This window comes from Myotis nattereri (genome assembly GCF_964212035.1).
Source record: "Myotis nattereri genome assembly, chromosome: 14".
In the NCBI taxonomy this organism is placed as follows: Eukaryota; Metazoa; Chordata; class Mammalia; order Chiroptera; family Vespertilionidae; genus Myotis; species Myotis nattereri.
In genome coordinates, this window is record NC_138089.1 from 11,603,319 (window position 1) to 11,625,130 (window position 21,812).

At 45.8% G+C, this 21,812-nt stretch overlaps 1 protein-coding gene across 1 annotated transcript in view; it reads left to right on the forward strand.

Annotated features, from left to right (window-relative positions):
* ADAMTS9 (ADAM metallopeptidase with thrombospondin type 1 motif 9) overlaps nt 1–21,812 on the forward strand; it is a gene marked incomplete at its 5' end in the record, with an annotated part of 167,331 nt that overhangs the window by 98,167 nt on the left and 47,352 nt on the right. The window contains one exon of the mRNA XM_081106532.1: nt 399–575. Within this exon, the coding sequence (XP_080962658.1) occupies nt 399–575 (177 nt within the window). The remainder of the gene's footprint in view (nt 1–398; nt 576–21,812) is intronic.

The following is a 21,812-nucleotide window of genomic DNA, read 5'->3' on the forward strand; positions in this document are numbered from 1 at the left end:
CTGTGGTGTTTTGCATATTTGATGTTTGGTTTTATACTGTAATCTTAGTCTAAACTCTGGCTATGAAATGTACCTTATCAGATTAATTAACTTCTCGTAAGCTTAGTTGCCCCACATGTGAAATAGGGCAAATGATTATTCGCTCCTCTGGGTGAGATCATGTCTCTGAGAGCTTCCGAGCAGGGGGAGAGGAAGCCCTGGGTAAGCAGTCCCCCCCCTGAGCCAGAGAGCGCCAGTCTGTTGGAGGTGGGCTGTGGATAAGTCAGAGTGCTTTTGTCCAGAGGCTTGCTTGCCCTGTGCCAGGGTAGAGTTTGGCTGAGAAAAATTTCTTATGGGAAAAGAAAGTTTGCATTGGCTGTTCAGACAGCTAACTGTCGCCTCCCTTTGCCTCTGCGCAGTGTTCCAAGCTCTGTGGCGGAGGCCTGAGAACCAGGCTGGTGGTCTGTCAGCGGCCCAGCGGGGAGCGCTTTCCAGATCTGAGCTGTGAAATTCTGGACAAGCCTCCGGACCGGGAGCGGTGTAACCCGCACGCTTGTCCCCAAGACGCGGCATGGAGCACCGGCCCTTGGAGTTCGGTACGGCCCTAACTATTAATGTTCGTTAGCCAGGCTGTCTAGCTATACACCCAGTTCCGCGGCGTTCTGAGGCCCTCCTCTGCGACAGGCGGTTGTCATGCTCACAAGGGCATTCACTCCCTGGCGATAAGCAGGCTGTTGTTTTCTTCGTATCGATACACAACAGAATGGCTTTGTGTGAGGTTGCCAAAGGTACTCTGCAGAGTGCATGTGCCTCCTGACAGGGAGTAGCTTCCTTCCCTAGAAGAACTAGATGAGGTACGTTTGGATTTTTTAAAAGAAACTAAGTAACTTAAGGTAATTGATCAGCTCCAAAGTGATTTACACAGACAGCTCACTAGCAGGCGCACCTTCCTTTCCTTAGCTATGGTGTTTTTGACTTTGGGGGAAATGCCTGCTTATTGAGGCCAAAGCAATGTGTTCTGCAGTGACTCAGGTACACCTCCCACCACAGTCACCTCAAAGCTTGTGCCCATAAAATAGATTGAAGTCATTTGGAAAATGCAAAAGAGCAACCTGGACTCCATGACCTGGTGCTTCTCACCGTGTCTGAAATGTTCTCTTTCTTCCACGAAGACACGAAGCCCATTCAAGACCATTTTTTGCTTTGGGCCTAGGCTTCCTTTGCTGGGCGCTTAGCGGGCACGGTGAGACTGCCTTGCCGCTCCGCACTGTGCAGAAGTCCGGGGCAATGCCTGGCAAACAGAAGGATCAGCTCTGTCAAAACAATCCTCTGGCGAAGTTGTACCGTGACTTGTGGAGCCATTAGGGCCGTTTCAAGTAAATGTACTAAACATTCCTGTAAACACATTAATTGCACTGAAGCTGAAATTACAATATATTAGGTCATACCCAGAATGCTTTTCATGTGGTTCTAGGAGTAGTAACTATTCCTGGGACCAGCTAAAGAGCAGATTAACTGACGTGACATGGCTCCTACCTGTTGACGCTTCTAAGTCAAGGTTGCCGTGTCCCAGGTTGAACACAGTGATATAACCACTGCACCTTGTAGTAAGTAGGACTCTAGAGGCGTTCAGCGTCCCATCTCAACGGGCGCTATTCCCTGGGCTGTGAGGATTTTGCTGAAGAGCTTAGAAGTGCCAGAATCTGACGTACATTTCACCTGGAGCATCTCGCCCGCGGTACTGGCACATAGGAATGTGCTTAGAATGCCAGGCACATCCTCTGGCATTCTTAGCTTCCCCAAGTCACCATCACATATTATTCCTCATGAAATTCTCCCTCTTGGGCCCGTATATTTACACCCTGTTCGCTCAGTCCACGGCACCGCAGTCACGTTATGTTTCAAAAAATCTGCTAGCTCTCTAACAAGTTGTGTTTCTTTCATTTGACCAAAAAACATCTAAACGTCAGAGGGTGTGTGTCTGTGTGTATACCCACTGTAATACAATACAATAATGTAATATATATTGTATAGTATATATACAGGGTCAGGCAAACGTAGGTTTACCCTGTGATACACTATATAACATATATTGATTTCCCATAGCGTTCTCTTCTTAGCATCCTTTCTAAATTCAGCTGAAACTTTTTTACACAGGATCACCACCCTCCCCCACAGATATTTTAAGAGCTTAAGTGCTTAAATTTTAAAATTATGATCTGCTATTTAATTTAACTGAATACTTTACATTATTTTTACTATAGTTGTTCTTCTTGGGCCTACAAAGAGTTTTCTGAAACACATAGAGAGAAAAACAGAGAGATTTTAATTTTCTGTTACACATATTTTGCTGCTTCTGATTTTAGTGCTTCCTTTGTAAAGTGATCATTATTCAAATATATATTTAAATACCTCTGCAGTCTAGGGGCAAGGCCACTCCTGCAAGGCTTTTAACTGTGATTTTTAAGAATTTAAATCAAAAGCATTTTATTTAAATATATACATTTGTAGTATATTACTTATATATATATGTAAGTCTTTTAGATTCTTAGGGTAGGATTTTTGTTTTACGTTTATTGATTTTTATGGATGCTTTGGTACAATTTCATAGTAATTCTAAATTTAAGCATACCTCAGTGAATTGTGTTATTAGCCATAAAGCCACTCTGATGGTGCTCCACCATTGTAACTGACAGTGAAATTAACAACAACAAAAAGTGCATTTGAGGTGCTAACAAGTTGCTTTCAAAGGAAAGCACTGTAGGTTTATGAGAGACCAAGGGTAACAGCCCTTCGGTCACTTGCTTTCTCCTCTGTCCCCACGCACTCCCATGCTGGAGGTAGTGTCCAGAGGCAATGGCCCCTGAGCAAGTAGGCCTTCCAAGGCCAACATGGAGACAGCCCGTTCAACAATTTAACTAAGGAGCAATATTTAGGAAAGAAACTCCAAATCACTGTTAGCATGGCTTCAGTCTCTAAAAGGAAGCTCCTGTAAACATAGGGTTCAAACCTGTTCTAGACCCTTAGTTCTGCCTCAAGTCACTGTGGATTAAGTCATGGTTGTAAGAAATATCCTCCAAAAATTCAGCCTTCTCTGTCCGCCTTTTCACGTGTCCTTGCACTCTTCGTCGGTACTGTTTTGTTACTGAAATCAGGTTCTTCCACTGATAGGCCTTTGGGTGGCTCCTGCAGCCGCCCCAGCTGCGGACTGTAGTGAGTGCACACGCCCCCTGACTAGAGGGGTGCATTGGAAAGAGGGCTCTGTACTCTCAAACGCAGCCCAAAGTAGGTTAAAAACCTGCAGCCTTCTAGAGTAAGCTGACTCATCAGATAATTAAAGTGAAAACGGTGGCTAGGTGAGTGATGTCACCCCTGCAAGCTGGTCCCATTGCACCCCTCTTTCGCCATGCTCCGTGTATCTGCTGGCTGGCCATCTTGCCTACTGTTCTTGCCTAGGAGAAATTGCTCATTTGTGTTTTCCATGACAAACCTAACAGCAGTCTCTGAGCCTTGCGTTAGGTGATGTGGAATAATGTTTGTCAACCCGAACAATGAGAATTTATGAAGGAACTGTGCTTTTGTTTCTGTGTGGCCAACTTATGAATTTTGTCTACCTCATTTTCATATTAAAGTTTGCAGCTCCTGTAGGTAGAAGGAGGAAATGTTTGACATCAGCTATTTATCACCTCACTGAATCTCTCTCTAGCAAAATGATAAAGATTGTAAACATCTGTACCATATTTTCTGAATACAGCTTTAAGCAGCCAAGTGTGGTATTATCTGAATATTTTGAGCAGTGCAGATTTCAATGTGTTTATATAATGAAGTATAATTTATTTTTCCACGTTATTTAATTTTATATACAAATGTTTAAATCGGTGTTTATCAGTAGGCTGTAAAGTCAAATAGGCGATGTGAACTAGAAAGGCATTTGTGTATTTCTTTTGGGTTTAAAGGATACATTTTAATTTTGTACTAGTATATCCCCTGCAACCTCTTCCATTCCTCTCCGAATCTGAGTAGCCAAATGACAAGCTTTATGTAATTGGACAGTTTAAAACGTATATTCTAAAGGCATACATTAAAAAATATTTTTGAATTGGAAATGATGCTTAGTGATATAAACAAAAATACCTGGGGCTTAACATTTGTTTTCTTTTCCTTTTACTGATACCGCAGTAAGATTCACTGAGTCTGAACGATGAAATAGGAATGCTCCATTTAGTGAGTTTATAGAGAATGATAAAGCACAGCCAGAAGACAAGCGTGTGATTAGAACAAATGGTTCTGCACATGTAAGAGCTAGGTATAGGAAAAAGCTCCCCGAAATTCATCAGACCTTATTCTTGTGTCCAGATAACTGTAAAATACTTCCACGTTTGTCATTTCTCTTATTTGTTCGCCTGCAATACATTTCAGAAATCATTTCTTATTAAAGAAAAATAAACAAAACACTGTAACAATACGCTTGGAAGTTTTAAGAGATCCTGCACTTTTCAAAAAATTATAAATCATACAGATGAGCCCAGACACCTACTGGTGCCACATTCCCTACTGAGCCTCCAGTTTTCATTGTAATTTATTATGGTAATTGAGGGGGAATGGATCAAAATAGGGGAGTCCCTATATGGGTCTGACATTTTTATAAGGTGCTGACTAGGAGAATATAATAACTTTATAACTTTATAAGGTGAAACTAATAATTCTTGAAAGCATCTGATCATCGCTGACATTTATTATTAACTGTGTACCAAGCCACGTTAAGCAAGAACACATCACATTTAACCCAGGTTGCCCTGTGAGGGAGGTGTTTTTAATGATCTATGTGATAATCTACTTTAGTGATGAGACTTCAGTGTCAGTACACTCACTGTATTAGTCCTGCTTATTTTGATTGAAACAAACAGCCCATGTTCATAATGAGATTTTTAAACTCCTGTTCATATTTGATAAAGGATATGCCTAACATTCAAACTCCATCTCACCTCAGCCTTACTGAGCTAGTGTTGACTGTCCCTGTCACTCCAATGACAGGAAATCCCCGTTTAGTCCTGTTATCAGCCAGCTCTCATAACCAGCAGTTATGAACACTTCAAACACCGGTTATGTTTAGGGGATGGCAAAACACGTTTCTCTTACGTTTTCAAGAAATCATGTTAGCCAGATTAGGAGGAGGGTGCAAAGATTAGACCATGAGGAACATCACATTAAATGCATATGCATTGTTATAAATATGAGATTTTTTACTAACAAAGACACATCTTAAACATACTGCTTAGTACCTTCTTTAAAAAGATAAGAAACATATTGTCTGGCTTACCAATATGAAGTATAAAAAATGAGGTAGTTTTTGAAATCAAAACATCACAACATGTGGAGTTACTAAGTTTACCTGCATTTAGTGTAGATTAAGTCTCTAAACCACTCATTTAAAAATGTCTTCAAAACAAGCCCAGTACTGGCTGCATCTAGTTCATTGGAGATCAAACTTAGCTGACCTTTTTTTCTAGTTTTTAGTGATTGTTTTCTGTCTCAGACTCTGTTCCTGCCTCTGACAGCTGATATTTCATGAGAGCTTGACAGGTTTCCACTTTCACAGTTTTAAAAAGTCCAAAGGCGGAGGCGGGGACGGGGCAGCAGGGCTGGAGGGCTCCTAGGCCTGAGGAGAAGTGGGCTCTGCTGACTCATATCAGAGGTGCCCTCTGGAATGGAGAGGACTGGAAACTGGAATGTGGAGTGGGAGGCGAGGTTGAGTCCAGGTCTAATTGGCTGGTGGGGAATCCTGACCAGTAAAGGCAGTCGGGGAAGATTTATTTTATGAGGAGGAAGTAAAAAGTTCTGGGTCATTCCTTAAAAAAATAAGTCATTCATTTTTCAGCAAATGCTTTTTGCGTGCCTGCTGTGAGCCAGCACTGTTCTAGGTGCTGAGATACAGCATGAACATGGCAGAGCTATTCATTCCAGTGGAGAGAGAAAATCTGGTATTAAAGGAATAAAATTACACATGTAATTAAAGAACTGACCCTTTTTTTTTTCCTGGAAGCCTCACTAAACCATAGAAATAAAAAAAAAATTCATGTTGCTATTAGGATATATATATATATACACACACACACACACACACACACGTGTGTGTATGTGTGTGTATGTATATATCACACACATATACACACAGGGTGGGCAAAAGAAGGTTAATTATAATAATTAATAAATAATAATACAAGAATAAACTCATACTTTCATGTACTCACAACTGTAAATCTACTTTTGCCCATCCCTGTGGGGGCGGGGGGGTAATAAAGATATAGATATAGATAGATATAGATATATATATTTTGCTGCTAATGAACTTTGTTTAATAAATACAAGTTATTGATCCTATCTTTCCTTTTAAATATATACTTGCCCAATCATTTTCAGGGTTAAATGCTCCCTGGCTAATGGCATGAAACCTTTAAAAACCTCCCAGCAGGGAATATGCTTCTATTCGCTTTTACACTAGAACTCAGGAGTGAGTTCAGTGGCAGGATAATTGGAGGGCCTGGCTCCCTGCCACTCCCTGCTGGGGTTCCCAGCCCCCAACACGTGTGGGGAGCTGTGGCCAAGAGCAAACCCCGCTTTGTTACTCAGGGGGTACCAATGTCTGGAACGTGTGCATTGCCACCTACCGCCTTTGCTTCTTGTTGTTGCTTCCTCTAAACTGGGATCATGTCCATGGATGGTTTTAATGACCACAACTTCCCTTTCCAGAAATTTATAAAATAGAACCTGGGCGGCCTAGGAGAGAGTGCACAGGAAGACGTATGGAAGATAATCAGTACATACTCCCTACAAAGCCATCATTCTTAGCCAGGTCTGCACCCCCTTCTCCTCAGGAAGAGGTTATGCCTTGGCCAGCACAGCCCAACAACTCTCTGCAGTGAGGGAAATGTCTGGCTTTGCTCTCCAATATCAAGCCGCTAGCCACATGTGGCTAACATTGAGCACTTGAAATGTGGCCAAGTTCAACTGGGAAGTGCATTTTGAATTTTATTTCATTGTAATTCCTCTAAGTTCAAGCAGCCACCTGTGGCTGGTGACTACCATACTGGACAGGGCAACCTAGGCAACAGTGCATCCTCAGCAATTCATAATAAACCGGCAAAGAAGCCAATAAACTTATAAAAACAAGTGGGGAGAAAAGCCCTGTCTCAGCATAGAGGGGGCCCTATTAAGATGCCCGTCCCCGCCGTGCGTGGCATCCTCTTGCCCTGCTGTTCTGTGCCTTTGTTCTGGAACACTTCCGTGGGTGTTCCCTGACAGCTGGGCGCTAGAAAAAGCAGAGGACGATAAAAAAGAGAGACTATCAGAACCAGCTGTCTTGGGAGTAGTTACTCCCAGGCCTCGATGTCAAAGCAGCTGTTAAAACAAATGTTCCTCTTATGCAGCTCAGAGTTCAAGTTCATCCTGGCAGTAAGTTCAGTTAAGGAGAAAGAATGTTTATGTGTGCAGTGGGCTGGAAGGGCAAGGCTTGATGGATGCTCGTCAGGAGAAGGCCACAGTGGAGAATATAGGTAGCTACCTGGTGGAAGCCTGAAGCCCATGAGGCCCCTCCTTTGTAGGAGAGTTCCGGAAGGCAGCTTTGCGCAGGTGCTGAGCCCAGGAGGTGGAGGCTGAGCCGTCAGCTTTGCAGGGCTCTGTTTCAGACACTTCCAATGGAGCACAGTCGAGGAAGAGTTGCCTCCACCACTGTCACTGTCATCACTTAACTTCCCAAGACGTGGCACCCACAGCGTTAAGAAAACCCTTGGGTTCACTCACATTCCTGCTCCATACTGATGTCCCCCAGAAATTAACATTATGCAACAACATTGGCTGCAGATTGGCTAATGATGTCATCGATTCCCTTTTCCAGTGGCCAGATACAATTTTTTTGGTTCTTTCCTTTAGACTCTAAAGCAACGCCCTGAATTAAACTATAAACCATTCAGATGGGGTTGGTTTTTTGTGTTTTGTTTTGTTTTTTTATGCTCTCATGAATTTATTATTCTTACTCTTAGGGGGTCTGTGCACTAAAGTGGGAAATTATTCAAAAGCTCTCCCTGAGCCCACAGTCCTCTGAGCTATCTCAGAAAGGGGATGAAATGGGTAGCTTCATCCACAAAGAGCTGCTTTTCCCTCCTTTAATTTTGCACAATGTATTTCTCTCCATAATCATAGGAGGACTTTTGTTTTTTTATTGTTCCAATCACATTTTGAAGCATTTACTTTTCGCTGGGGATTATGTAGTGCAGTTCACACACATAATCTAAATTAACCCTCTCTATCTGGTGGCTGGCGTTAGCGCCATCAGAGAAGTTAGCCAGTTGGTTTCCAGTCACACTGTTGGGAAGTGGCTGATGCAGAATTTGAGCCAGAGCCGTCCTGACTTTCAAAGCCCTGGTTTTACTAAGCTATAGTCTCCTCCTATTACTGTTTAGTTGGTGAGGTGGTGAAATGCAGCTTCTGTGGAAAGAATGTCTACAACCTAAGATTTTCTGTCCTCCCAGTTTGTAGCTACTTAAAGCATTCTGGGATTATTGAGCCTTTTATGAATTTTGCTCAGAGGTATAAGGGGATGAATATGAGAAAATTGTTTCTCTTAAAATTAAAACAAGCCATAAAGAGCAAACTTTGGGCCTGCTAGAAGATTCCGAGGAAGGGGCAAAAGCATCCAGTATTAAGCACACATTAGTTGATGTTTCTGACATTGTAATATGTAAAGAGAACTTCAGTAACGGGAGGTTATAAATCGAAGTGTTTTCTTCACTCAGAGATGTACAGATACTGGGGATGATAGATTAGGTTTTGTTAAAGCCAGTTAGGGGGGTCTGCAGATGTTTGTGGAGATAAGGGTTGTTGTAGAACGTGTATGCTGTCATGTACAAGTGAACTCTGAAAAATAATGAAATTAAAATGTATTAAAAGTTACCTCACATTCATAACTCTGGTTGAAATAAAGCAGATGAACTGCAGTGAGATATCGCCACACTATTTCTTGAGCAGAAGCTAAGCTACAGGAGTGGAACTCCTCCTTTGCTGAGTCTTGCTCATCCCCGTTGGTCAGACAGGCAGCTCCTGGGAGCTCTGTCCTCCAGGCTTCCTGGCTCCACCCTCATTCCCCACTTCTGCTGTCCCCCTCAGTCTGTGTGCCCGTGAATGATCAGGCAATGTTGTGGTGGGGAGCTGTGTAAGATAAAGGGAGGGAAATATAACGAAAAAAGGGTGGGTTTGATTCCTTTTTCTTAGCTAGACGGAGGAAGACATGTGCGCATAGCCACCATGTTTCAAGTGAAAAACCTGTTTCTTAAATCATTTATTTAACTCCCCCAAACCTTCGTTTCCTTTGGGCTGAAGAGGCCCCGTGTTCACACCTGCTGCCTTACTCAATGCAGGCATACCGGAGGCAACAGAGACATGAGTGACTGAGCCCAGCTTCTCTGGAACTGGACTCCTTATTGCACTGGCCTAGGAATGTGGCGATAAAGGATTGACTTGTAGAGAGGAATCACTTAAAAAATACCCACGATTGGGTGGTGGTGTTGTGTCCATAGTGATTTTCTGAGTTGGGGATTTGTATGACATTTCTGTAGGAGAGTGTCCTTGATTTGGGGAAATGAATGTTTTGGAGATGACAAGACATTATGTTTGCAAATTGATCTCAAATTGTCCAGGAAAAGACAAAATAATATTGGCATATATGTGTATATATAGAGTGTCCCAAAAATGTGTACACATACTTTGAATAATTATAAAGGCAGTGTTTATTAAAATATATTTCATTTTTAAAATTGAGCTATCAGCTATCATTAAAGTGTACATACATTTTGGGGGGACTATATATATATGAAGGAAGGAGTAAATGGTGAAATGCTGGAAGTTGGGGGAATCTGAATAAGGGTTTAAAGTTCTGTGTGTTGCTCTTACAATTTCTCTTTAAGTTTTAAATTTTTCAAAATAGGTTATTTTTTAATTTTTTTTTAAACATAAATATGTTGAGAGTGTGTATTTTACTTCACAAGGAAGTGAAGGGTAGGTCTGGATTTATGGCAGGACTTGAACATTTTTGACACATTTTACGAAGCTGTTTTTCATCTCAGATTTGTGCTGTAACATCAATAAAAGTGGGTACTGCAGCCAGAGCTAGGCATAAACAGAACCCTTCCTGGTTTTTTATTGGCCTTTTCCCCATGGCTTTCTCTTCCCCTGTCTCCATCTCCCTCCCGCCCTCCTGCCCTCTACCACCTCCCACCCAAGCAGCTAAAATGAAAGGCCTCTGGGAATGCTGCGTTTCCTCCTCCCCTTTTCCCAGGGAAATGCCCTTTTATTGCAAGTCTTGTCAGTAAACACTTGGACATATACAGACTCCTTTATTTTCTATCCGCTGCTCTATAGGCCGCTCCCGGTCACAGCCCAGATTCCTTTGAGAAAGAAAACGTGTACTGTTGGTTTTCCTTGCACTTAATAAGAGCCCTCTTGCACCCAGCTCACCTATTCCCACATTGCAGCTGGCGCTTTCTTAGTCAAATCTTTCTTTCTTTCTTTCTTTCTTTCTGTCTTTCTTTCTTTCTTTCTTTCTTTTTGGTTATCTCTTAATCAGACTCAAAGTGCCCAGGATCCCCTTAGCAACAGCTGGTCATGGACACAATGCTTGTCCATGGCAGTTGGGATCCCCGTTGCTGTGCGTGGGAATTGATTTCACGTTGTACATGTCGTGTTCTCTATAGATCAGAGCTTCCCTACCCTTTTAGCCTAAGACCTTGACCTTATTGGATTGATGTTCAGCAGGCCCTTTACCACTCCATCCAAAAGAAGCTGTGTGCCCTGCCCCCATCGGGTCAATTAAAATCAGTTCCATTTTGAGAGCTTGTTGAAGGACTTTCTCAAAACCTGGGGAGAATTCAATGGTACTCAGTTGGGAGTGATTTTGACCCTGACCCCACCACGAGTGGACACTGGCAGTGTCTGGAGGTGTCGTTCGTTGTCACGAATGGGCTGGGGCTGCTGCCTCTAGTGAAGAGAAGCCAGGGCTGTTGCTGAGCATTTTACAGTGCAGAGCACAGCCCCCAACAACGATGAATTCTCTCACCCAAAGTGCTGAAATGGTTGAGGGGGAGAAACCCTGCAGAGACATCTGGTGAAGAGAAAGAGGACTCCTAGTTAAAAGTCAGAGTTGAAGGCACAGTCACAGGCCCTGTGGAATGACACTGAGAATTAGCTATCAGAAAGCAATTCTCTCTGGAGAGTTAAATTTTCCATATGTGGGATCCCAGGAAGCTATCAAGGTCAGTCAAAAGATGAGCTAAAAATTCAAGGTCTCCAAGTTGTTTCACCAGACTGAATCTGCAAACCAGCAAGCAGTGTCACGTGTTCCTTCCTTGTGGGAGGAGGGGATTTGTATAGCTTACAAATGTGCCCCCGGCCACCCATAGGCCCTCTGCGTGGCCACTTCGGCAGGAGTGACCAACTTTGGAAGAAAGGCATAAATGAGAATGGGCATCTCTGAGAAAGCCAGGGTTAGCAATAAAATCATCTTTTTTAAAAAGAAAGGAAAGAAAACCTGGGTTACTCCAATGTGTTCATACATTTGGATCGTTCTGATGGTGCTGACAGCTCATATGTACATGTTCCTTTTAATTTTACATTTCAAACAACAGTACCTCCCTCAGCCATGATAGAATCTGCATGGATGTCATGGTCTAACTCTATCTAGGAATTGGTGTCAGAGTTGAATGTTTAGGGTTTTTGGGGGGTGGTACTCTTTTAAAAGTAGGATTAGTCCTAGTTTGCATTTTATCTAGAGAATAGCAGACTACCTCTCTAATTTGGAACTAAGACAGTGAATGGTCCAGAAAGTGTTCCATGGGTTGTAAATAGGTATGAAGCAGGGTTTCCCTATCTCAGTACTGCTGATATTTGGGACCAGATAATTCTGTTGGGGCTGCTCTGTGCACTGTGGCATGTTTAGCAGCACCCATGGCCTCTACCCACTGGGTGTCAATAGCATATCCTCTTCGTTGTGACAATCAGCTGTGTCCTCAGACATTGCCAAGTGCCCCCTCGGCAGTACTGCCACCCCCACCCAATCCAGTTGTGTGGATTTCTTACAGAATTTCCCTTCCATGTCCTCCTGGTAGAGTCTGCAGCATTTCCCCACCATGTTTGATGACAGTCCCTACATTGCAGAGATCACTGGGTTTCCCCACCAGTTTTTTAACCCATGGCGGAAGCCTTAGGCAGGTGCCCAGCTTTCCCAGATGTGTGCCACTAATTGGCTCTTCAGGCCATGACCTTCTGGGGAGGAAAGTTTCTGAAGTTCTGCCGCCACAGGACACCCCGTTCCCCTTTCCCAACGGCCCCTGCTCTCGGAGACACTGAATGATGTGCACTCAACTCCACCCCCCACGCCACAGACACACATGCAGACTCAGAACAGCAGCTCAGCTCTGAGACTGTGCGTCAGGGAACGTTTCATGTGATGCATCTCCTGTCCTTAGAAGGACAATCTCTCAACTCTTCTTCAAAAAGGGCACTGACAGTGGCCACACCCCTGATAGTGACTCCAAGGCACGGAAACGGAGAAGACAGCTACCAGTAGAGGGAAGGCAAGCCAGATGGACCCAAGGCACTGTCGTCGACCTCAGAAGTTTTACGATAGGACCTAGCCCTGAGGAAATACTGGATTTCCCCCACAAGGGGAAGACTTTATTTGACAGGAGACCACAGAAATTTTTATTAAAAGAAGACACGCACATTGGTGCCCAATGTAGAAGTCTTGGTTTTCTATCCACAAGTGGGGGCCACCTTCCAGAGTTAACTAGAGCCTTAAATTAACAATGGACAGTGTAAAAAGCCTTTTAACTTAGAAATTGAGTTTTGACTTTTACCTAATTATAAACTTACCAGTGATTCTAGGCTCTAAATTGGGCACAAATGTTCAAGAAATAAAAAAAAAAAAAAAAATGAGAAGACAGCCACTCCTGAAAAGCTTGCTTCCCTGAATGAATGAGTCTCTCCACATCCCAGTCACCAAAGGATGACCAGTCTTACATGTCTTGATGTGGCACAAAACGGTGCCACATCTGCAGTTGGCCAAATAGATTTGACCGGAAGTGTAGAAATAATACCAAAGGTCCCGTTGCTGAGCCCCTGCTGTGAGCCAAGCCCTGGGATGGTCCTTTGTATGCATAATTGCTAAGCCTCATGTAATCCTTGCAAAATGGACCTGGTTATGTAGGCAGGAAAATTGAACTGCGGGGAGGCTAAGCAAGTTTCCCAGCATCTTATAATCAGTAAATCTGGGATCCAGACATGACTGTCCCCCAAGCCCCAAAGCTTTCCCACTTTCAAAACCTCTAGAAATACTGACTTCGAAATGTGACACATAAAAGAAACAATCTCTTGCCCAGAACCCGTTTAGCACCCTTCTGCATTTTAAAAGCCATAGAGCTTAGCCCTTCGCATCTGAACATGCCCCAGGGTTTTCAGCCAGGTTCCTGGTTTTGTTTATTTTACTTATCAAAAGTGGGAGGTAGCTGAATATTTGCATTTTTGAATAAACCATTTTAACACTCCACTTGGTTTTGAGTGATCTTTAAAGGAGCTCAGAAGCTGGGCTTGGTCACCTGGAGTTCCCAAACCAGAGCTCTGAAAAGAGTGGGCTCCCCCGGCCACAGTGACAGCCCCCACATGGTGTGGCATGGCACAGCTAGGGAGGGGTCTGCTGGACTAAAACTAGATCTTTCTGGACATGGCCTGCCCCTGATATTTGGGCAATAATGACCCGCTAGTAGAGAGGCTTGTGGTGGTCAGTTTGTGGAGGGTACAGGCAGGTGGCCATGATTCACGTCGGTCAAACTTACTCTACATCACGCAGTCTCAGGGCCCGCGCTGGTTGTGTAGTGCTGGATCTCCGGCACGCTTAGGGCCTTTTTCTAAATGAGAACAGTGTGAGCCTTCAGGTTTTGCTTTCAGTATCTCCAGCTAGAATGAAAATAGATCTTAACCTGGCCTAGATAGGACCCGTTCTCGTCCATTACGTTTCTTGTAGGTTACTTTAAATCTGTACACCTACATTTTTCCATCTGGCAAAAGTATTGTTCTAAGGTGACATTTTGGGGAGGAGAAACATGTGACACCCACGGTGTGGGTGCTGTCAGTCCTGGCTCCCCAGGGCAGTGTGGCATCCTGAGTCCCTCGCTGCTACCACTGCTCTCTGTAATCACATATCACATTCTCAGATAACCTCCCTCGGAGATGCCCCGGTGCAGCATTTGGTGCTATAACTGTACATTAAATATTAAACCACAAGAGTACTTAGCCGGTTTCGAACTCAACAGACACAGGAGATAGGAGCGAGCAGGAGTTCTGTATTTTTATGTATTTGGTCTGTACAGTGGGCTAGGCATTGTGCAGAATGTTTACTTAATCTTAAGAATGCTTGTGATGTAAGTGGTTCCAGATTCCAGTAGAGACTCTTCATTCACTGTTTCTTGCACTCATCTGTGCATCCCATAAGTGTGGGCATGTGTTCCATAAACCAGGCACTGCTTTAGCCTCGGGGGATGCAGCAATGAACAAAACACACAAAAGTTATTGAACTCACCGAGCGTACATTCTAGTGGGGCTGAGGAGATAACCTATAAATAACAAACAAAGTAAGAAAAAGCAAACGATATTTTGTGAAAGTGATTGCTGACATAGATAAAACTAAATGAGAGAAGAGGGATAGAATAAATAGCAAGGAAGAATTGTAATTTGAAGGAGTTCAGGCAAGTCTTCATTAAAAAGGTGACATTTGAGCAGAGATTTGGGAAAATATGAAAGCAAGCCACGTGGATATCCAGGAAAAGAGTATTCCAGGGCAAGACCCGGAGGCAGGAGTACAGGAGGCACATCTCAGTGATAGCAAGGAGGCCTGTGTGGGTGGGAGGTGGGGTTGGGTGGGATATGAAATTAGAGATGAAGCTGAAGGAGAGGAACATGGGGGTAGATCATGGGAGGGGAGAGGAAGGTTAGAGCATGGAGGGTTTTTTCCTTACACCCTGTGAGGTAGGAAGCCATTGAGGAGAGAGGGGGCTTGAATAGGAACATAGATTTGTTTTATGATACTTTTTATTTTTTATACATTTTTATTGATTTCAGAGAGGAAGGGGGGGGAAGAGAGAGAGAGAGAGAGAGAGAGAGAGAGAGAGAGAGAGAGAGAGACATCAATGATGAGAGAATCATTGATCGGCTGCCCTACATTGGGGACCAAGCCCGCACCCGGGGCATGTGCCCTGACCAGAAATCAAACCATGATTCTAAGTCCATGCTCAACTACTAAGCCGCACCAGCCGGGCCATGAATTTTTTTTAAAAGAATGATTCTGGCTTCTGAAGTTAGAAGAAGCTGCAGGAGGAGCAACATGGAAGCAGGGAGACTATTAGGAAGCCATTGCAGTAGCTCAGATGAGAATGTTCATGATGGGAGCGGTGAGAGTGGGGGAGTCTGATGTACTGAAGGGAGAGATGAAGGATCAGCTGAGCACTTGGATACGGGGCACAAGAGAGGAGGAGTTAGAATGACTCACAGCTGCGCTCTGAGCAAGTGGGAGGTGGAGTGTCCATTGGTTGCCATGGGGAGGCTCTAGGGCAGTGGTTCTCAACCTTCCTGATGCCGCGACCCTTTAATACAGTTCCTCATGTTGTGGTGTCCCCCAATTTCATTGTTACAAATTGAACATAATTAAAGCATAGTGATTAATCACAAAAACAATATGTAATTATATATGTGTTTCCCGATGGTCTTAGGCGACCCCTGTGAAAGGGTCATTCGACCCCCAAAGGGGTCTCGACCCACAGGTTGAGAACCACTGCTCTAGGGAGAGAAGTGCTACAGAGGAAGACCAGGACATCTGTTTGGGGGATGCTGCATTTGAGCTTCTTATTAACCGTCACTTCTGCCTCTTGGAACAAAATTGGAAAGAAATGCTTGTTGTGGTTAGGCATCTTCCTTTGCATAAGATCACAAAGGAAGAGGGAGTACTGGTCAAACGAGGTCCAATTGATTCCAACACCAGGTTCATAACTATCAACCTCTCCTGCCTCAACCCTTGTATTTCCATCTGAATAAGTCTCAGAGTAGTATAGGAATAATTTGAATTCACAGAAAAGCAAACCTAATTCCAGCCACTTCGAATGCTAGGTCTTCCATGTTGTGAGCCATTTACACTGTAGCTGGTTTTTATTTCTTCTAGTCATTCTTTCATGGTGGTACTTTTGAGCCATTCCTTTACCAAAAGATGAGCAGGGGGAGGAGATAAGAAAAGCCACAAAGAACTAGAACAGTGCATATTGACAGTGACTTGGTCTTATCGGAACCCCCAGTACAGCAATGCAGAATTGGAGGTCGGGCATCTAATGTCATAATGGTTAAAATGACCCTTTCCCTCCCGCTGAACTATAGTTCTCTGGGTACAAACCCGGATAGGTGTGCACTTCTCAGCTCTGGGGTGGCATTAATATCTGCCCCAAAGCAAACTGACGACATGAACTACTTTCACAAAAATGTGGTAAACTTTTTGGCATTAAGATGTTTGCTGTAGTGGCATGTAAAGATGTTCCTTTCACACCAGGTTGATGGAGGAAGGGCCAGGCAGGCAACAAAAGCAAGACTGGAAAATGCCATTAAATGAACTCTGCCCAGTATCTGTTAAGAACTGAACAGCACATGGGCTAGCCCTGTGGTAGGAGGAAGCAGTTCGAGGGCTGGGCATTGGTTAGGTGTGGGCACGTCCAGAGGCCACCTGCAGGGTTCACTTTTCCATGGTAACGTTCCCAACGGTGACTTAAGCTTCTGGGTGTTTCTGACTGCCTGTGACATAGCGCAAGTCATGAGTGGGTTGGGTATTCCTGGCATTGTCATCTTCTAGCAGAATGACATCTCTGGGTAACCTTGAGCCCTCCTGCCTGGGCCTCCGGTCACGGTCCACCTTCAGAATGCCAAGAAACTTGGGTCAGCATGCCCATCAGCCATAGCTTTTCTATCAATTTCTTATCAGACACTTCTTCACTTACCTTTGCAATGATTGAGAGTAAGGATCCTCACCTACCACCCTCCCTGACTTCCTAACTGCCCAGTATCTCACCCACCACCCTCCCCGAGTTCCTAACTGCCCTCATAGATAATCCTATGCAAGCATGAGTGTGGTCCTGGCACCATCTTCACCTCTTTCCTGAAAATGCCAGTATCATTATCCTCCTGAAGTTGGTTACAATAACAATTACGTGTGACACCGAGGGGGAAGAAGTTGTGTAAAAAGAGTGCATGTGCTTGAGAATGGGGAAGCCAAGGGCAGGTGGGGACAGGGCTGGTGGCGTGAGATGCTGCTCATGCCAAGGTACCACTGGATATGGCCACAGTAGAGGCTGCTCATGCAGATTTTCTTGGCTTTTGTTTTCTGTCTTTGTAACTAGAAAAGCTGTAATATTTATGGTCTTGCAGAACAAAAGGAACCCAGTTTGGGCTTCACAACTTACATAGCTAATGGCATATGTTTTGCTATATTTAATGTTAACATTTACTAGTACAGCCCCCACCCCCCCCCCATATGAAGTTGTTCTATTATGAGGTGGGGAGGGGCAGCTGGGGAGCCCTGTGCCTCCTCATTCTTGGGGGTGATGAGAGGCAGTGGCAGGGGCACCTCTCCTCGGCTCCCCTTACTTGCCTGGTCCTACCCCTCCCTTTGGAGGCCCACACCGGGCCACCTACTTGGCTGCAGTATTGATGGCAGCCTCAAGGGTGTGCCAAGAGTGGCATATACATCTCCCTTTTCTCCACAGTCTGAGGCCTTTGTAGCATTGTAAAGGCCCGGGGCTCGGCGGGCAGTGGAGATGGGATGACGGCCTAATGCTGCCTCCAACTGAATGACCATGACTCTCACATCTGAGCTTCCAGGGTGTTCCCTGCCAATCTCGTGCTTTCTCAGTGCCTTTTCATGGTAATAAGTGCCACGGTGGTCCTGGGCACACACAACCATCAGGCCGGCTGTCAGCACCGGCTTTACGCCCTGAAGTCATGGCCCTTGTTTCCTGACAAAGCTTTCTCCCCTTCCTCCTAAGGCCTGTGGCTCCCTGGTGCCCCCTTCAGAACCATTCTTGTGCTGTGGGAGCCTCGATGAAAAATCCCTGAATGTGTCACTCCCCCCGATAAGAAGTGTTTTTGACAAAGACCTGCAACGTTCCCACAGCAGAGCTGAGCGAGCAGGGAAGGGAGGATCTGTTCTCGGTGGTGGTGATTACTATGTGGAGTCTGTGTGTCAGGACAGTTAAGAAAGAGCACAGTGAAAATACGGCACACACAGTAGCTCTTAGACAATAAGTCTGAGAGGAAAGGATGGGGCAGGAAAGACGTGGTCTTTCTTTCTTTACTTGTTTCCTGTCTTCCGTGGCTGGCAGATGCGGTGTTCGGAGTGGTCGTCGTGTGTGGGAGTGAAGGGCTCTGCACAGGGAGCCCCGCGTGCGGCTCTGCGCCGGGCCTGTGCCCTCGGGAAAGGAGCTCGTCCCATTCATGCGGCGAGATCTTGCCAGATTGAGTCCCTCCTTCACCCAGCAAATTCCCGGTTAGAATGTTAATCTTAGGTCCCATTAGTTAACATATTTTTTTAAATACTCACCTTTTTAACTGCATGTTGGGAGACGGTAAAAGACTCTGCTGACCGGAAGTAGTCATGGAGCTAGTGAACGTGTGTTGATTTTTATACTGTTTGGCCAAACATGAAGAACTCTGTCTTCATGCGCCATCTCACTTAACTGCGTTCACCTCTTTTGAGTATAGATCAGTGATGGCGAACCTATGACATACACGTCAGAGGTGACACGCGAACTCATTTTTATTGGTTGATTTTTCTTTGTTAAATGGCATTTAAATATATAAAAGAAATATCAAAATATAAGTCTTTGTTTTACTATGGTTGCAAATATCAGAAAATTTCTATATGTGACACGGCACCAGAGCGAAGTTAGGGTTTTTCAAAATGCTGACACGCCGGGCTCAAAAGGCTCGCCATCACTGGTATAGATAGTGCCATTGTCTCCATTGCAGGGAACAGATCCCAGCTGAGAAATGTTAAGTCACTGGCCCAAATGGCAGCAGAGGAAAGTGGCAGGTGGCACTGCAGCCTGGGTCTGTCAAACCTGGGCCCTGAGATGCCGCCTCTCTGCGCACGTGGACAGGAGCCGCCGTGTCCTGTGTGGCGCGCGCACACCCACCCTTGGAATTGGTTCCTAACTAGAACCTGGGAACCAGAGCTTGTCGCCCTCTCTTGTTCCTGCCGGTGTTTACTACCTGTCAAAGCCAGAGGAGCCGAGCCTCGCCTGCCTCTGCAGTCCCTTCCCTCCCGCTAGCTGCTTGTGAGCAGCACCAACTGGGGTCGGAGCAGTCAGTTGTCCGGTAGCTGTGGTGCCGAGCAGCCTGTGCAGGCCACGGGAACCGGCCACAGATCCCAGTGCAATGGGCAGTGAACAGTGTGTGCGAGGGGCAGGAGCTCAGAGTCCTGCACCTACGTGGACCCCTCCCTCCCTGTGTGACCATGTCTCCTTCCTTCTGGTGTTGAATTTGTAAAATAATTAGAGGGACTGGAAATATTTGAGATGCTCCACAGCTCAGCGTTTGAGAGAGCCGTCCTTGGAGACACAGCGGGCCGAACGTTACCACCTGCAGCCCTCCGTCCCTGACCAGACAGAGCCCTTCCCCCCTGGACACCCACCACGTGGCATCAGCAGGCCCCGGGGGCCATGGCCTGGAAAATGGCCAAGAGAAATCGGGGGGTGGCTTTGGCCAAAGGAAAATGTGGCCTTTTCCTGCTGTGACTGCCCATCTGCTTTTCATGGCGCCTCTCTTCCCAGGGCGCTAACGATGTTGTGAAGAAAGTATTAAGTCACAGTCCTAACATTGCGTAGCTGCTCTCCTCTTGGGAGACCAAGGAAGCAGAGGTCTCTAAAACAGTCCTCAGGAACATTCCTCTGAGGTCCTTGCTTTCTGTGGCTGCCTGGGAAGCAGAGGTGAGCAGCCTGTTTCCCCGCCAGGCCCTCCCTTCAGGCTAGTGTGAGGAAGACGGTGGTCAGGGGGGGATGCTGGACTGGAAGCCTGGCTCCCTCACTCCCTACCTGTGAGCCTGGGCAAGTGGTGGCCCCGCTTTCATCCACTGCGGCCCTTTCCCGCTCAAGGTGGGAGTTCAGTGGGAGGTGGCCAGCGTGGTTTCCGATGGTGCCGCTGCAGTGGAGGCCTGCTCGTGGGGAGGCCTCAGAATTGAGAGCCATTGCACCAGATGAGCTGGCACCTGCACTGCGGGGCAGAGCCCTGGTGGCTTTCTCTGTGGCTTTTAGGAAAGCATGGTGTTTCATCTACAGTGCACCCCTACGAGGGCTGCAGGGTTCAGGATTCGCTCGTTTCCATACACACTGGCTAACTTTTTGCTATGTGACACGCCCATGTGGTTTTCCAGGACTTACGCTGAGTTAGTATCTGAGACTTTAATCCCTAAATCCATGTCCTTGTGCTCACTGTCGTTGTTCAGTGTAGTGGGGGGGTGGGGGGGGGGCAGGCTGGCATCCCTTTGCTGCCCCCGATGGCGCAGTGCTCACGCAGCTCACTTCATTCGCCACCGTCATCCGCAAAGGCAGCCGGAACCTTGAGGGCAAGCATTGCATCATTTCTGATAAAACACTTTCCAGATGAGGTGTGACTTTATGTTTCGTTAAACAAGGTCAAAGTGAGAGTAGAATCGAGAAGAGCTGGTTGTTGTTATGAACAGACACAACTGCACGTTTTTAAATGAAGTGATTGAGATGTTATTTTCATATTTTGGAGCATCACAGAGGTCTGGAATAATAGTTAGCAAGGTCTCCTGTCTCAAAACTGAACTTTGCCCACCCGTCTCAGAGTGATGGTGAGCTGCCCATTTGTCAGAAATCCTAAGCCTGGGAGAGTCTTGACTTACTGGCTGCTGGTGGCTAGCCCTCTGAGGCCTGTCTGTGCCTCCCGGCTTCTCTCTTGCTGTCGCCAGCCCTATGCTCGGAAACTCGGACTAGCCAGTCAGCATCCTCTGAGACACAGCTCCTGTCTACAGACTCTCCTGTGTCTAGATCACTTGGCGATGAGAACCCCTGGACCTACAGAGCCGAGCCAGACACTCCAGGGCCCTCCTCCTGGACCATCTGTTGACCCACACGTATTAGGCGCCTGATGTAACCCAGCCAATCCTGTCCATTCCACCCATGTGTCAACCCCACCACCCTCCAGCCCGGCTTCTATGTAAATCCCTGACCTCCACCCTCCCCTTCGGATGCCTCCTGTGGCGTCCTTGGCGTCCTTACCGTCCTTTCCGGCTCGGGGGTAATCCTCCTTCTTCATTTGGATGCTCCGGTCTCAGCAGCCTCAGCAGTTGCAGGGTCCCATTCTCTTTCAGTCTCAGCCCTTCCTTCTAGGCAGACACACTGTGGTGTTTGCTGGCTTCTCAGTGATGGGGAGGCCATGCCCCTCAATAGGAGTGGAAGGACCCATGCCCATGAGGCCAGGATAGCACAGCAGACCCAGGTCCCCAGGGGGGCTACCGAGAGAGAGAGAGAGAGAGAGAGAGAGAGAGAGAGAGAGAGAGAGAGAGAGAGAGAGAGGGCCCTTGGTACAAGCTGCGAGCAAACTGCCCATGCCTTGAGTTTTATTTTCCCCAGAGGAGCTGAAATGCAAGGATTTCAAACTCTGAGACCTTAGTTTATGGCGAGTGTTGAGGATACATCTGAACCACGCTCCACATTAAGCAGGCCCTTAGAAAGGCT